The sequence below is a fragment of the Anopheles darlingi genome, chromosome 3, assembly GCF_943734745.1.
Source record: "Anopheles darlingi chromosome 3, idAnoDarlMG_H_01, whole genome shotgun sequence".
Lineage (NCBI taxonomy): Eukaryota > Metazoa > Arthropoda > Insecta > Diptera > Culicidae > Anopheles > Anopheles darlingi.
Window position 1 is genome coordinate 39803439 of NC_064875.1, and position 16057 is coordinate 39819495.

Here is a 16057-nt window from a genome sequence, read left to right on the forward strand (position 1 = left end):
TAGGCTTTGGGCATGCTGTATTCCTCGTTTGCTAAGCATAAGCATCTCTTGATAGCTACATTCTTTTTTGTTAAACAGTATGACAAACTTTTTAGCAGATTATAGATTAGATTATTAGAAGAAAATATTACATTATTAAGAATTATTTTAGATTTATTCTATTAAATCATAGATTCAATTATTCTTAAAGCAACTGGGCCGTTGATTGATTCAAATATAAAAAGTATTGGGGGAAAATCAAGGAGATCATATGGTAGTTGCAATAAGTGGATGGACGAGTGACTCATTTGAACGTTTAAATCATTCCGGTTGCAATTTGTACCGATGATGAATTTGTTTTTACTTACCTTTTTCATCGCCGTCAATTCCAGGCCGATTGCTTTCTCCTGTGTTACGCCATCGACAACAGTGTATCGTACGAAAATGCAGCCACCAAATGGGTACCAGAAATCAAAACCGATCCACCAGTTCCTATCGTACTTCTCGGTAAGCACACACAGCACAGGCAGAATCTATTCCCCTTGCTATCGCCTATCTAAAGCTGATTTGTTCACGTTCGACCGCAATCGTCCCACGCAGGCACTAAGCTAGACACACGGCGAGGAGACAGCAAAGAGGTGACGACGGCCGAAGGTGACAAGCTGAGGCGTACCATCAACGCCAACTCGTTCGTGGAATGTTCGGCCAAGGCTGGCATCAATGTGGAACTGGCGATTCAGGAGGCGGTCCGAGCCTGCCTACTGGGCGTTCCGGAAACGCAACCCGATGACCAGTGCTGCCCCGGATTCGACTTCTGTTGCATACCCTCGTAACTACTCTCGTAGGAAATTAAGCCCGGTGACCGATAAAGACACTCGATACGACCAACAACCAAATCGGTAGTCCATTTCAATGTTGGTTTATTGGTTGGTAATGTGTTAATGTTTAATTCAATTTGTTTCCTAACCTACACAAGGCTGCAGAGTATGTACATACGAATACGCGTCTATTAGTCGAAGGTTTTGCGGAGCTGCCCTACCTACGAAACGGGAAACATACTACTTTGCGAGTGTTTCTTGGCGTGCTTGACAATGGCAGCGAAAACCAATCGAGCGTACGAATCTAGCGAACAAAGTATAATTCACAATGAAACTAGTAATAACGAAGTAGGAAAAAGTTAAGTCACCCGTTGCAAATGAGAAAAACTAATAGCTAGCAATAAGAGTTGTATGGAAATAAATGGCAAACACAAACGCACACACGCACACAAAAATAATCGAATTTTGAAAATATCAAAAGAAACATAACCGATAACACAACAGCCGCTAATATCGAATCGGATTGAAACAGAGAGAAAACTGAAGGTAAATTTGCCCTTGAAACGCGGTCCATTATTTCAGTAATACATAAGAGAATAGACAAAAACAACATCGTTCGGTTGTCATAAAGATGAAAATTATGAGTAGGAATTCGCGGAGGTTCGCGTTCATTCGCGCTCAGTTCAGTTCAATGCCTTCGAGAGCTCAGTTCTGCTTTTTTGTTGCAGCTCCGCACACGTGTTAATTCAACCGTTGACTCCTTCTTCTACTAGGACACAGCGATATCTCTCTTCTACACTATTTACATGTATCGCCGGTTTACTCGCTTCTGTGGTGAAAGGATCGTTGCATCGCCATAAATCGGTGACCCGAGCGAACCGCCGCTCGTGTTGAAATCGTTACTTAGATTCCCTGCAAGAATGAGAAAAGAGATAGGGAGTTAGGAGGAGAAAGAAAAACAAACAAGTTTAGTATCGCTAGCTAACTCCAGCTCCAGGGATTTTGTACTAACTAAAGCCAACACCGCTACATCACTTGTGACTGACTTGTTGTTCTCGGGATGTATACCTTAAGCAGGGTACCTTCTCGATGCCCTCATAATGTGACCCCCGTGGGTGCACGCGATATGTAGCACTAAACGTTTGAACATAGGCATATAGCCCAGCGCACATCACGCTACATGTTTTAACAAGCACAAAGAAGTCACACAACGCGGGCCACTGCGAGTGGGGACCACTGAACGAAGCGCGTAAAATTCTTCTTTCGCACCACCTGCCTGCCTTGGCGCGCGCTGCTGCTGCTTTGCTCTGGACATGACATCCAACCAGAGACCAACAAACAAAGCGGGACTTGCAGGGGCAGCAACTTGTTAAAGCTCGCGTGGTACCATGTACCTGATTTCCATATCACGCCGGTCGGTGTGTTCCCTCTCTCACAGAGTGACACACGCAAGGTGGTGCCCGCCTCTTAAAACGGTCCAACCTTTTAACAACGAAACGGAAGCTATATGCGGTGAACTGCATGCACACAAACAAAGCCTTTTCCGCCCAAAAAAACATGTACGCCTGTGCCTGAATAATGCATTGTGCTTTTCGATTTATACGCAGAGATTTTCGTTTCATGTTTTTGGAAAATCAATTACGACAAATTTGAACATTGGGTGTGCATTTTGCCAGGAACATGTCGCCTGAAATGGTGATGATGACACATACCGGATTGAAAGGTCATTGTGATTTTCGTCGTGATTAGTGTGACCGAAACAACCTTCATGGAATCGAGATATGAAAATTATTGCCATTTCCGAAAACGATTGACCAGTGTTTTCCATTCCGTGGTTTATATTTCCCAAAACCAAAGTAATGAAGGCGGCTCAGTACGGTTGCCACCGGAACTGGGTGCTCCCATAAAAACGCACAATTGATAAGGGGAGTTGAAATAGGGTACCGTGCGCGGTTGACGAACAGTTAGTATCCTGAAGATCGAAAGCAGCACCGCGAACGTGTTTTCATGCTTCCAGGAAGGTGTAACCATGTGTCATCAAAATCCAATCAATCAAATTTCACGGACAAACTACAAAACCACAAACCACCACCGCACGGAGCAATATTGTGTTCTGGGTTACACACAGGCCGCGGGAGCTGTAAATCATGGTACGACGTACCTACAACGGGGTACATGCCAACGGTTGCCGGTTCCAAAAAAAAAGGGGGGAAACGGTAAGGATCCTCTCCTTAGTCCTTGGTTTACTTGGTCGAACTTGGGGTGCTGTTTTCACGGAATGGCACAACCCCACAGAGCCCACCACCATATAACTTGCTCTCTTCCTGCACCATACATCGCTATCGACTGCTTAATCATGGTGCGTCAGTCAGTTGTACGACCGCACGAGAAGGGAAGCTTCTCCTTTTTGGGAATCCATTTTTCCTTCGTCGATCCGTGCACCCAATTGCGTGACATTTCCTCTACGTAGAAGCCACCTCCCCGGCCCACCACCAACAGGGAACAACAAGAAAACTCCCAAGATCCCGCCGCTCGCGACCACATATCAGCCCAAATGTCAACAAACAAAATGAAATATGTAGATTTAGTAAGGTGTGCGAAGCGTGAGGATTGGCAGTGGTGTGAGGCCACCAACAATTGTAACAGCCTACAAACACACACACACACTTCGCTTCCGGACGAACCAAAACCGGATTTGGCTTTTATCGGAAGTTGAGCTGAATGCTAAACAACATATCGGTAGCAACAAGAGTGTCGGTTGGGACGGGGGTGTGGTAGAGTGAATCGCCAAACCTGTCACATGGAAAGCGAAGAAGCGAACGAGCCTACAATTGTACACCTCCTCCGTGGCCGTCACCGTGGCGTACACGCTCTTCCTGCCGCTTCTGCTTCTCGATCGAAGTTTTCGCGTTTGACGTGCGCATAGACGTGGAAGGGGAGAGAACGCGGATAGAAAACTCAAGGCGGAAGAACGCGAATGTATGTAGCACACGCACTCCGCATTTGAAATTCTAATCGAAACGCATAGCAGCATAAACGACAAAAATCTGTTCCAGGGGCGCGTATGACACGAACTCGAACTGCTTGCTGTCACTTGCTTTTCAAACCCCCCATCATATGGTGGTATCCAGGTACAAGCGTTGAGAATGTTGGAACCGTATGAATCATTACATATCGGCACGTTAGCCGCCATTCTGCTGGGGCAGTTGTTAATGTACACTTTAATATTTCTCTTTTAGAAATTATAGTACTCGAATAAATTGAGCCATAAGTGATATATTCTCTGTCAATAGTGAACTAGAAGATATCAGCTACAAGCGATCTTGATTCTATTTCTCGTGTGTTCATAATTATAAGCTTAAAAATCGAAAAGCAATATGACGCATATTTGAAACTAATTGAAATACTGTTCGAAATCATTCACATTTAACTTGCTACCAGGGTCTTAAAACCGAAATCAATTCCGAACAATCCGGAATGTAGTAGAATATATGTCCTACATTCCCAACAAATGCTCTGTTCCTCGTCACTTCAGCGACAGTGCACTGCCCACCGGCTGTGAAGTTAATCAGTTTTGTAGAGCGGATGACATTGTTTGCAAAATTGATTAGAGAGTCAGAGAAATGATATACTGCACATTCCAGGGCTGAAAATTCTCTTACGTTCATTGGTTATTTGAAACGCCGCCCGTCGACACATAAACACCCGTGTCGTCGAACTGACAAACTGTACACGGATGTGTTCCTCTGTCTAGTACGGATACTTTTACTCGTTGCTCCGATAGAATCTGAAAATTGCCACTAGACACAGGCACACGTGTGCCATGATCCCAACCAGCGCCCACAACCTGATACGGAAGCAGAGGAGAGTGTTTTCCGCGAAATTCCCATGGTCCATGTACGACGCTACACCTGCAGTAGTGTTGCTGCCCCGGGTGTTTAGGGTCCACCTGACGAACGGATGGAATCTTACGGAGATGTAGAAGGTTCTCCGAATTTTGTTTCCAACATAACAAACTCCAATGACGCATTTTAGAGGCTGTTTTCGGTTTGATGAGTCTTCTAATTGTACCTTGATTGAGTTCATTGCTCATTGCTCTATTATTTTCGAAAATGCTCTATTATAAGAGCAAGACCTCTTAACAATCAGTACCTCAACATCGGTTGATAAACATGATAAGTCAAGCAGCAATTATCAACAAAACCACGCTTGACAAATGCCACTCTAAAAGCTAAGCGGTGGCCACAAGCTTAGTGCAAGTACCTTCCCAGTAAGCGGGGTCATAAAGCCCGAGGACCGACCATCATCATCCGCTAGCCAGCGGGTTACCCGATGGTCAACGCTTGAATTTATGCTGCTTTTCTTCATTTTGCAGCAACCAACCAATGAGGCACGAGCACGGGGGGCTCCTGGCAGGGCCGATGGAAGGTGTGAACAGAAAATATTGCATCCATTTTTCACCTCCATTCTTTATAGCTTTTTCCTTTTTCCCGTTTTTCTCTCCTCCTCGTTCACCTTTCATTTCTCACGAAGCCCAACGGTGTGATTGTAAGCTTTCGGCACGAATCGCTTATCGCTTCGGAAGCCGTTCCGATCGCACACCGCACCACACCACCCCTCTACTCTACCGCGGAAGGGAGGACACCCAATTGCACCGTGGGATAAACCCCGAAAAAAACCAGAGAGCAAAAATAAAACGAATCCGTATCACTGCTGGCGCTGGTTGGTTGTTCTACTGGCTGGAAAAGGAAACACACAGAGATATGAAAGACCTGTGACCAAAAGGGCCAGGCCAGTGGGGCGAGGGCACTGGTGCACAAAATATGGCTTGCTCCACTCATTTAAATGCTCGTTTTGGACATATTTTCTCGTTGGTTTTCCGGATTCTGTTGTGTGCAGTTTTGCTTTCTTTCCCGGTTTTTTTGTTTTTTGCTGTCCGAGGCCAAGGATTCATTACCTGGCGGGTTTATGGGTTTCGCTCGTCCTTCTCTGACCCACCCCGGTGGTCCACCCTGCTGGATGGCATTTCATTTAACATGGCTTCATTCCTTTATATATATATATATTCAATTTTCAACACCCTTAACCGCGGCTTATCGTGCATAAATTAATAATAAACCAAAAAAACAACATTCTGCCCCCGACGGTGAGCCTGACCCGCCTGGTCCGTGGTGCAAGAGCACGGAAAAGGATGTAAAACAAAACCCCCGCCGCCCGCAACCGGCGCTGTATCACCATCAGGGATACTGCGCCCAACGATATGACGACAGTGAGTGGCCTGAGTGTGACAGCAAATTTACAGTTCCGCATACAACACACGTCGAGCTGGACACCCAGCGTGTTACAATTTTTATCAGGAACTATATTCAACCAATCTATTCGGCATTGTTTTGAGCAACGGATTGCGAATAATAATTTAAACACCGCTTTGCCAGGCAACGAAATTCCTTCAACCGAAACCGTACCAGGCACAGGCACAACAGCCCAGAGTTCCTGGCTAGGCGGAATAAATAAATAGAGAATGAAAAAGAGGAGAGACATACCTTGAGATCCACCGAAGCTGTGCCCGGGACTTCCGGGGTACGGTGACGATGACGGTGATGGCTGCAGATTACTGCTGCGCTTGTCTAATGGACTAGCAAATGGACTGCTGCTTACCCTATTATCATAGGATGATAAATTGTGCTCATTTTTAAATGGCGAGAACACTGCTGGGCCAACGAGAGGATAGAAGCAAAACCAGAAAAGAAGAAGAGAAAAAGAAATGAAAATGGTCAGTGAGATGGTGCTATGTAAATGGAGAAACACTTCACGAAACACGGAGAATGGAGCTTGGAATGGAAAAGGACCAACAAGTTGCAGCAGCAGCGCAAGTGCGCCAAATCCTTTCTCTTTTCCCCATCCAATCCCCTTCCTTCTTTGCAAAGTCCGAAGAGAGAGAGAGAGAGACAAGGTGCTTTGTCTTTACAGAATCCTTACCAGAAGCATTCGGCGAGTTGGTCCGGTTACGTTGCGGGAAGCAAAACACAATCACTGGGGTTGGAAGAAAGATGGAAATGAAAAGATTAATTGAGTGCAGATTGTAACATAGAAATTCATTTGAGGTCAATTACGAAATGCCATGATAATGATGATTGACAAATTACCCTGACCGTTCAGGGATGCCAAGTGGACTACCACACAATCACTTGTTGGAGGTTCTTTGTTCCTTCTGATATTCCTATCACTTAGTACGATAGTGATGCTTACCCCAAACGGTTGCAGCAAGTACGACAACGGTGGATATGATCAATCCAATGTTACTCATATAGTGCACCAACAAATCCGGCGTACTGTTGAACGGTTGAGTGGCACACTTTCGTGGTGCCATTGGCGATCGAATGGGGACCTGCAAAAAACAATTGGAAAACCATAAATCATCATGAGAAATGTTACCATGGTAATCGCGTTTATACTTACCTCGATGGTTTGCTTAGTGTGTGGAGAGTGCACCAGCACAACCAAGCTATCGGCCCACTCTTCGCGGTACGTTTCAAGCAGCTCCAACTTGTACTCGTATGCACCCGAGAGCTTTTTCTTTAGCTTCACTTCTAGTACCGCCGGGTTCGAAGATGTAACCGAAACCTTTTCCAGCAGCTTGCCCAGTCCGGTTATCATTAGGCCTTGTTTGCCAAGCTGCTCGACGGAGAATGCTTCCGGTTCGACACGCACAGGTGGAACGATCTTAAGGGCAGATGTGTCCACCAGTCCCGCCGAGCTACCCGAGGCAAGAAGGCGCACCTCTAGCGCGATACTGAAATCATTCGCCCCGATCACATTGATCACATCGTCGATCGTTGTCAGCAGATCAATGTTGCAACAGTATGCACCGATCTCCGCATCATACCCCGGGTAGGTCTTAAAGTGCTGCAGCAGATCAACCGTACCGACCTTTACCAGCAACTGACACGCAAACAGACCACTGTACGAACGCTCGATCTGCTCCTGACAGCTAGACGCATTCTGTGCAATCACGTTTGCCAGCTTATCGTGTTGCTGATGATTCTTGATCACCAGGTGGCCACGGTACGAGTGAAGATTAAAGATGTCGTAGCTTTTGAAAAATTCGATCCGATCCGCTTCCAGCACCTCGACGCCGAACGTTACGCCTCCTCCCGATCGTCGACTACCGTGACTGATCAGTATCTTATCTTCGCTGCCCGAGGAACGCGAAGCAAGCATCTGAGCCACACCGGACTTTGGGTCGATCTTCACGGCCCTCTCATCGGAGCTGCTCCACCGTAGATCATTGTTCAGGAGCGGAGAACCAAAGCACACGACATCACCGACAGAGAATATGCGCTGTCCTGGCGAAACTACGGCCTCATTCTGCTCACCGACGACGAGTTTGATATAATCTTCCGCATACTTAACTCCCGTTTGATCGCGCAATGCAACCACCAGCATATCGGACGTTTCGCGGATCAACTCAAGCGCCACGCTGTAGTCCGTACCCGTGTTGATCAACACATTGCCCCGTTTCGAGAGACGATGTCTAAGGGTTGCTACATCCTCCACACCGTGTGAGAACTCATTTCCGAGATTATCGTGCAACGATACCTTTAGCGATAGCGCGAATCCTTGTGGAATACTGTGTGCCACCTGTCTTAACTTCACCGTACCCGGTTGGAGCGTAGCCATTACGTACTGCACGTGCTTCACCTCGAGCGGAATTGTGAGCGATTGCTCTTGGCTGGAGGCAATTACCTGGACACGACCAACGGTGTCACTACTCTTCACAAGCCCATCACGTGTAACCTGCACCACGCCAGCATTGGCCGCGCTCTCGTTCTCCAGCTGATAGAGGGCATCGTCTAGGTTGGCCTTCAGCTGTATCGTCGCCTTCGGAGGTATCAGGATTGAGTCGTAGCGGATCACTTTCGGTGATTCTAGCTCCAGCATCCGGAACACGGTGATATCGGTCTTCGCCGTCAGGTGCGCTCCCTTTGCAGTGATTAGCGTCACGTGAAGTGTTGCTTTCCCCGGTGCCAACGCTCGAACACGCATCACGATAGCATCCCGTTCTAGATACTCCACACCGATGTCTTGGAACACGCCTCGGATGTCCAGAATATCGCCATGATCCGTTGACCAGCGGATTTTCACGCCCTCCACGGTGCCCAGAACGAGCGGCGAGATGGACGGAGCAGCCCAAACGTACGCTGGCATAATAGCTCCGGTTTGAATGCGCGCCAATGGTGTACGCAGTTCGATCGCTTCGAGCGGAATCACATTCACGATGATGCTATCCTCGGAGAAAATGATCTGCGCTCCGGTTGTTGGATTGGTACCGACACAACGGCCCGTTACCTTCGATCGGCCAACACGCAAACCCGATACTACTCCCGATTCAACATCTGTAATGGAATTAAGGAATGATTAGCATGGAAATCAATTGGAAACCACAAGCCATTATTTTACCTATTACATCCAACTTCTGAACGCTATAGATGATATTCGTATCCGGCGTAGGACCACCCTTCGAATGGATCTGCAGTGTACTTCCCACGACGATTGTAGCATTTCTAGGCAGCAGCAACAACGGAGGAAACACCTGCACCGTAGCCGGTACACTGGTGATCATCTTCTTCCCATTTCCGGCACTAACACTGAACTTGCTCTCACCCAATTCGGTGCCCGTTACAACGTAGCGTACCTCGCCGATTCCTAGATTGGCTTGCGATCCATATGCAACACTCAGCACGGCCGGATTGTAAACTTCCGTCCGCAGTTCATACAACTCCAACCGATCGCGCTTAATATCCAGTAGCTGATCGTTACTATCGTACAGCCGGGCGACCGCTTCAATCGTTTTCGTTTTTTCCACCCGATCCGGTACCAGGAGCGTTATCTTCCCCACGGTTACGACCGAGACGTACAGGAAGCTTGGCTCCGTGCTCAAACATTGATCATTGATCTCCAGCTTCACTTCGCCCACTTTCCGGGGGCTTATGACGAGCTGACGTGTCGTTGCCTCGAACTGTACGGTTACGATTCCTGCTTCCGATGCTTTAATGTCATAAAATCCGCTACCCTGCACAATCTTGATGCGCTCCACGGTGTCGCTGGTAAGGAAGAGCGTAAGACGATCGTACGGTAGCAGCGTGCGATTGACGGCAAGGAAGTTTAGCTCATTCTCGATGATCGGCTTCACGAGTGCCGTTCCGCTTTGCTTCTGCACACCGAAGGCCGGACTTTCGGGTTTTATAGCGTGTCGTTTTAGCACCTCGGCCCTGTAATCACTCACGATCGTCTTCACCTTAAGACTTGCCTCAAGCTGGCGCGGCAGTGTGAGTGTCACGAAATCTCGCACCGGGATTTCGACGCCCTCCAAATGATCGACTTCCGTTCGCTGAGTGTAGGGCAGGGAGAGTGCTACCTCACCGGCACCACCCTGCTGCTGTTGCTTCTGTGACTGCTGTTCCATCGAAGAGAACTGCCACTCGAGTAGCAGCGAGGATATGTTGGCCAGTTTACGATTATGAACATCCAGCACCTCGATATCGATCACCATCTCGTCGCTATCGTCCGTCTTTACGTGCATCATCGAGTTGCGCCGCTCGAGTGGACACCCCACCTTCACCTTATCCGCCGTGATCAAGCTTACGAAGCGTGGCTTAACGCAGTAAATCTTTGTCACAAATTCCGTCACATACGGAACTGCATTCGCGGCCGTGCTCAGTGTGTTGAACACCTCCAACTTCAGCTCAAAGTCACCAATCTTCTTGCAAAGTGCCCGCACAATGTGCTTGTCCTTGGAGAATCCACTGCCTACCTCCGTCACGTCGAGGGCCTTCCGATCGTACGCCAGGTTGCGCTGCAGCTCTGCCTCCGAGTGATAGATCCGTTCGGGGCCCTTGTAGTAGAAAAGATTCCGCGAGGCACCGATCGGTAGTACGATCTCGTTCTCGACCGGATTTTCGATCGCCAGTGGTTCGAACACATGCAGCGAAACCTGATCGGAAAGCACCTTATCGAGGTAACGATAGGTAATCTTCAGGTTCGTCTGTCCAACGGTCGTCGCACGTAGGTACACTATCCGACAGGCACCGTTGGCAGTCGTTTCCTGCGCACCTGCATCGACAGCCTGTTGCTGATCGATGACGATGAAGATTTGGTTGCTAAACTCTAGCTCAAAGTTTAGATTTTCACACGACGTAAACGGCTTCTCGGTTCCATTGTGCAATGCCCAGAGGCCAACGTGTACGCGGATGTAATCCTTTACGACCGTTTCGAAGTTATAGCGTACCACATCCAGCCGGATCGGTGGTAGGAACATTACTTGAGCCGACACGAAAATCCGTACGTTCCGGGACATGGCAACCTTCACCTGCGTTACTTTACCGGCACCCTGAGATATGTCGGCGGAGGAGCCGGAAAAATCCGCTATTCCCTTGATCTGATCGAGTCGTGCTTCGGCCAGACCGGTCTGTGAGATGGCTACCACGTTCGGATCCAGCGAAGACCAACTGTACGCTCCATCTCCTCCCGTGGCGGTAAACTGAAGCTTCTGTCGTCGTAGATTCGGATCGAAGGGAAGAATCACCTCCGGCGGATTAATCGCCAACCGTTTGTACACAACCATTTCTGCGTTCGCGTTCAACTGGAAAAGGAGAAGCCCAGTGGTCTATTAGAATTCCGGAATTGCAATCACTGCAAACATTACTTACCTTTTCAAACTTCCCCGTAACAGGAGTGCTGCCGGTGGCGACGGTTTCTCCGAAAATGCTACTTCCATTGCCCGTCACACGAATCGGGTAGAAGATGGATTCATCAAACTTGGAATGTATCTTGTACTGCGGTCCAAGCGTTATCTGATGATCATCGGCCGTGTAGAGGTTCAGCGCAATCTCATGGCTTTCACCCTCGACCGTTACCCAGTTGTAGTACGGCAGCAAATTGATCGTCAACTTTTTCGGATCAACGACCGTAATCGATGCACGCGGTAAAGTTGCTTTTGCGTTCGCATCCTCACCACTTTGCTTTGCGTCTTCGTGGGGTACATTGCGATCACGCAAGAGTACAAATGTGCGTCCCACTTGCAATCCCTTTGCCACGTTACCACCGATCGAGGCAAACGTTTCATCTTCAATCTCCAGATAGTACTGACTGTTGAGAGCGATTTCGTGCAGTTTGCCCTGCTTCAACTGGAGTACCTTAAACTCGATCGTGTCGCCGGGAAGAATGTAAACGTCGCTCGGATTGAGGATCAGATTCGCTAGCACCATGATGTTCACATCAACCGGAGCCACATGCGCGTACTCGGTGTGCGGTAAGCGAGCCGTGACGCGTGCCGAACCCGTATTGATGCCTTCCAGCAACACCATGTACCCTTGTACGCCCGCTACCTCAAGCTTCTCGATCGGTCGCGGTACTCCATGGAACTTGCTCTCGGAGAAGGTGAGAAAACGCAACACCTGACTCCAGCTGCTTTCGTCTCCGGTCACACGCGTTTCGTGCGATCGGTGCGATGCAATCTGCCACTGGAATTCGATGCCCTCGAGCGTCGTGAACGCGTTCCCTTGTGCATCTTGAGCCCACAGTTCGAATGTTTCCGGTGCTTCTTCAAGATATAGTTCCCGGGTCGTAGTTAGTACGCCCAGCTGATCGATTACATCGAGAATAACGTCGCAGCGGAGCACCTCACCGGTGGCCAAATCCTCAGCCAACACGATAGCCGTGTTCCGGCGCTTTTCTTTATTGATAACGGTCACCAGCACCCGATAAGAGCAATCATCATCAATCCCTTCGTAGGAGGGCGTTATTTGGATAAGATCCAGTCGTGACGAAGTCCTAAAAATAAATCGAAAGAATTCATGGTCATCGCGCCATTCCGGGTCGGATCAGCCGGTGACATCACGAGAGCCGGCGCGTTTGTTTACACGTATCATCCGGTAACCGGTTTACCGGCGAAGGCGTAGGGCCTCGCGCGGCAGATTACATACCATTTGAAGCACCCTTTTTCGACGACCTCGAGCGTAAAGTTCACGGAGATGTGGTCAAAGATCGGCAGCAGAACACGCGGATAATTCAACTTTGTGGCGTCCGTTTGAAAACGCGTGGTCGAAAAAACCAGAAGTGCGGCCACCGTTATTTGCAACCAAACGCCCATTTCGGGCTACTTTCCCAATGGGAACAACGGCGAGATTATAGATTGTTCAACAGCGCTCGTATCGCGCAGGAAATGGCACAAATTACATTCAGAAAATTGAGAATTTTCAGAAAATGACGAACTTCACTCGAAACTCAGAATTCTAACCTCAAAAACCGTTGACCAAAACAACGCTGCGCGCCAGCTCGCAAACAGTTTATACTTTACGGTTCAAGAGTGGAGACAGTGATGGTCGATGGAATATGCGCATTTTGGTCAGAAAAGGCAAATATGATGAGCAAAAAATGGGCTGCGTGGCACTGTACCGTTGTTTTGGTTTGAAAAGCTGGAAAAAGTGGGAAATTTTGGGAGTTTTTAAGACGAATTTTCTCCGTTTTCCGGCAACTGATTTCCTCCGTTTTCCCGTGCCGCGATGGCGCGCAAACCGGTTCCCTTCCGGATATTCAAGATCACCAACCTAGGCGAAGTGACCAGCAACCAGCTTTGTAATTATGTGCAGGGACTTCACCGGCATATCCAGAGGCAGAATTTGCGGATACAGAAACTGAAACACAAGATAAAATCTCTGGTAATTTTTGGCTCTTTTTACGCCGGAACCACTCCACTCATCACTCTCCCTTCTCCCCCACAGAGGATCCAGAGAAAACGCAGCCTAAATCTGGCCAGTGCCGAGCCGGAAGTTCCGGAAATAGTCGAGGAAAAAGAAGAGCAGCCGCTGGATATCAAGGCTTTTGTGGACGACATCAAGCAAACGGCGCAAGATGTGGACCTCCAGAATCGCTACATCTACGAGCCGACGTCCGGATTGTACTACGATCCGGAAACCGGATATTACTACAACTCGGTAGGAACAACCAAAACGGTTTATCGCGAACGTTTTTCTGATTCTTTTTTGGGTTTGGTTTGCAGATTTACGGGCTACACTATGATGGCCAAAGAGGCTGCTACCTGAAGTATAATACCGCTACCCAGGAGTACGACTTTTACTCGCAGGTCATACCCGAAACAATGCTAGAAGAAGATGACAAGGCCAAGAAAAAGGTATCGGAATCAATGGTTGCGAGGCAAAGCCCTTTCGAATCGATTCTATCCTCCGGTTTCCTTCGTGAATTTATCGTTCCAGGTTCACAATACTTCACTACATTGCTCTCCTACACTAGAAGACAGTCTCGTAGCACGATTCTCTTCGCTAGAGATCGACCGAATGCGCCGGTCGGCGCTGGGTAGGTGACCAGAGCGGCGTTGTTAATAGCGGCCCCCTTTTTCTTTCTTTTTCTCTTCCAACTGCTCCTGTCGAAACCATCGTTACTCTTGCTGCGTTGCTTGCACAGAAAAAGCCGACCGAATCGACGAGTAAGGTGAAGAAGGCACGCGATAGCGATGATAGTGCCGAGCGGTCTAGGCACCGTAGTAGCAGGAAGCACGCTCGCAAGCGTAAGAAGCGCCACCGCAAACATCGACGACACCGATCACGGTCGCGCAGCTCATCGAGTGAATCTGGAAGTGAAAGCTCCAGTTCAAGCGGGAAACGTTCGAAGAAAAAGCGCAAATCAAAGCGCAAACACCGCAAATCTAGCTCCGTGGATGTGCGAGAAGAGGGAGAGCTGGCCAGCAGTGACTCTAGCCAATCTAGCTCACCGTCGGTGATCCTCGTGGAATCGGGTGGTGATGGAGCGAGTGACGACTCGGCGGAGCAATTCAAAACTAACTACAAAGGTACACCTAGCATAGCTACACGGAAAAAGGGGGCCCTTCTTATCAGTTTATCACAATGTTACACTGTAAGCGTCTCATTAATCTTCTGGCATCTGTCTTTCTCTTTCGCAGACGTCGCCAAACGGTATCCTCCCTCGTTGCGCATAGTTGTGAAGGAAACTAACCTGAAGGAGCTGAAGATTGGTTCACTGTTCATCGTCACTTGCAAGGGAGGTTCGCTTGGCCGCGAGGGTAACCATGACGTCATCATTCCTGACATTAACATCTCCAAGAGTCACCTTCAGTTCACGTACAACGATCAGAAGGCTACCTACCAGTTCGTGGATCTCGGCTCAAAGAACGGCACACTGTACAATGGTGTCCGGGTGAAACTAGGCGAGAACCAGGCGCAAAGTGACCCCGTGGTACTCCTTCACGGTAGCATACTGCAACTGAATCAAACCAAACTGCTTTGCCATGTGCACGAGGGTAACGCAACGTGTGGCAAATGTGAACCGGGTCTACTGGTGAGCACAGAGCCAGCGGAACCTCCAGAGTTATCGAACAAAATAAGCAAACCCGTCTCTCACAAGGAAGGACTGAAACTGATTCAGAAACGCTTCGGATTGGAAAATGAAAGTAAGTTCGAGACGAGACCCAGAACAGAATATTATTTCACAAAAAAAATTCGTTATCTTTTCTGTTAGAATATGTGAAAACGGGCGAAAACCAGGGACAGGGTCAACGGATTGGTCCGGAGTATAAGGACCGGGCTGCAACTAGACGCAAGGTGAAGGGAAGCTCGAATGAGCACGAAAAGACGCAAATGGCCTCGCTCGAACAATCCATTGCCAGCGATAACAAGGGCTTCCAGATGCTGTCGAAGCTCGGTTGGAACGAGGGTAAACCGCTCGGACGCAACGATGCCGGTCTAACGGAACCGATCCCGCTTAAATCGAACGTTGGAACGTCCGGATTAGGGTCCACGGGACAGCTGCAGTACGGATCGAACGTGCAACCGGTCGATCCGAAGCGTCACTCCATTTGGCGCAAAACTCAGGAACGCTTTGAACGGTCAGCTGCCTTCGTCGCGGGAAGTAGTGAAGATTCGGAGTAACTTTCGAGCGGAAGGGGCTGATGCTGTCCAAATACATACATGTTTGATACTATTATTTGTTGTTGCTTTGTAGATGAAAGTTTACTCGGAAAGAAGATTTATATTATCAATTATCGGTTTTTATCTCTCGAATAAGATGCTTTCATCCCCTATTCCAATTCTATTCTAACATGCGAGATAAAATATCATTTTAAAATCCCCCTTTCGATTGTCGATAACAGATTTTGGTCATTTTTAATCGTTCTTACAGGTGCATCTTTGTATTAAAATTCAGTTCGTCGGGCAATTTCTTAATAT

General features: G+C 48.2%; 3 protein-coding genes across 4 annotated transcripts in view; 2 read left to right on the forward strand and 1 right to left on the reverse strand.

The window, feature by feature from the left end:
* The window catches only part of LOC125957733 (ras-like GTP-binding protein RhoL), a 3110-nt gene extending 2237 nt beyond the window's left edge, over positions 1 to 873 (forward strand). Inside the window, exons 3-4 of the mRNA XM_049690624.1 lie at positions 372 to 486; positions 580 to 873. Of these exons, the coding sequence (XP_049546581.1) occupies positions 372 to 486; positions 580 to 812 (348 nt within the window). The 3' untranslated portion in view covers positions 813 to 873. The remainder of the gene's footprint in view (positions 1 to 371; positions 487 to 579) is intronic.
* On the reverse strand, positions 736 to 13095 carry LOC125957702 (nuclear pore membrane glycoprotein 210). Its single transcript, XM_049690566.1, has 8 exons — positions 12782 to 13095; positions 11507 to 12629; positions 9258 to 11439; positions 7257 to 9193; positions 7047 to 7185; positions 6777 to 6830; positions 6341 to 6505; positions 736 to 1709 (listed from the first exon to the last, which is right to left on the reverse strand). The coding sequence occupies exons 1-8, from the start codon at positions 12946 to 12948 to the stop codon at positions 1600 to 1602; spliced, it is 5877 nt and encodes a 1958-aa protein (XP_049546523.1). The 5' UTR covers positions 12949 to 13095; the 3' UTR covers positions 736 to 1599.
* Positions 13096 to 13278: 183 nt separating this feature from the next.
* On the forward strand, positions 13279 to 15791 carry LOC125957711 (angiogenic factor with G patch and FHA domains 1). 2 transcript variants are annotated; one of them, XM_049690583.1, is made up of 6 exons: positions 13279 to 13516; positions 13580 to 13792; positions 13858 to 13989; positions 14072 to 14171; positions 14776 to 15282; positions 15351 to 15791. In XM_049690583.1, exons 1-6 carry the CDS (start codon positions 13361 to 13363, stop codon positions 15758 to 15760), a joined length of 1518 nt encoding a protein of 505 aa, XP_049546540.1. In that variant the 5' UTR covers positions 13279 to 13360; the 3' UTR covers positions 15761 to 15791. The 2 variants fall into 2 exon arrangements, with proteins under 2 accessions (XP_049546540.1, XP_049546539.1); XM_049690582.1 differs by lacking the exon at positions 14072 to 14171 and adding an exon at positions 14280 to 14664.
* The last annotated feature ends 266 nt before the right edge of the window (positions 15792 to 16057 follow it).

Coding starts and splice junctions, on each gene's coding strand:
- LOC125957702 (XM_049690566.1), bottom strand. CDS start 12,948: ATGGGCGTTTGGTTGCAAATAACGGTGGCCGCACTTCTGGTTTTTTCG. Junction 9,194..9,257: donor TCAGAAGTTGGATGTAATAG/GTAAAATAATGG, acceptor ATTCCATTACAG/ATGTTGAATCGGGAGTAGTA. Junction 7,186..7,256: donor ACACTAAGCAAACCATCGAG/GTAAGTATAAAC, acceptor TGTTTTTTGCAG/GTCCCCATTCGATCGCCAAT.
- LOC125957711 (XM_049690582.1), top strand. CDS start 13,361: ATGGCGCGCAAACCGGTTCCCTTCCGGATATTCAAGATCACCAACCTA. Junction 13,517..13,579: donor AACACAAGATAAAATCTCTG/GTAATTTTTGGC, acceptor TCTCCCCCACAG/AGGATCCAGAGAAAACGCAG. Junction 13,990..14,279: donor ATGACAAGGCCAAGAAAAAG/GTATCGGAATCA, acceptor TTGCTTGCACAG/AAAAAGCCGACCGAATCGAC.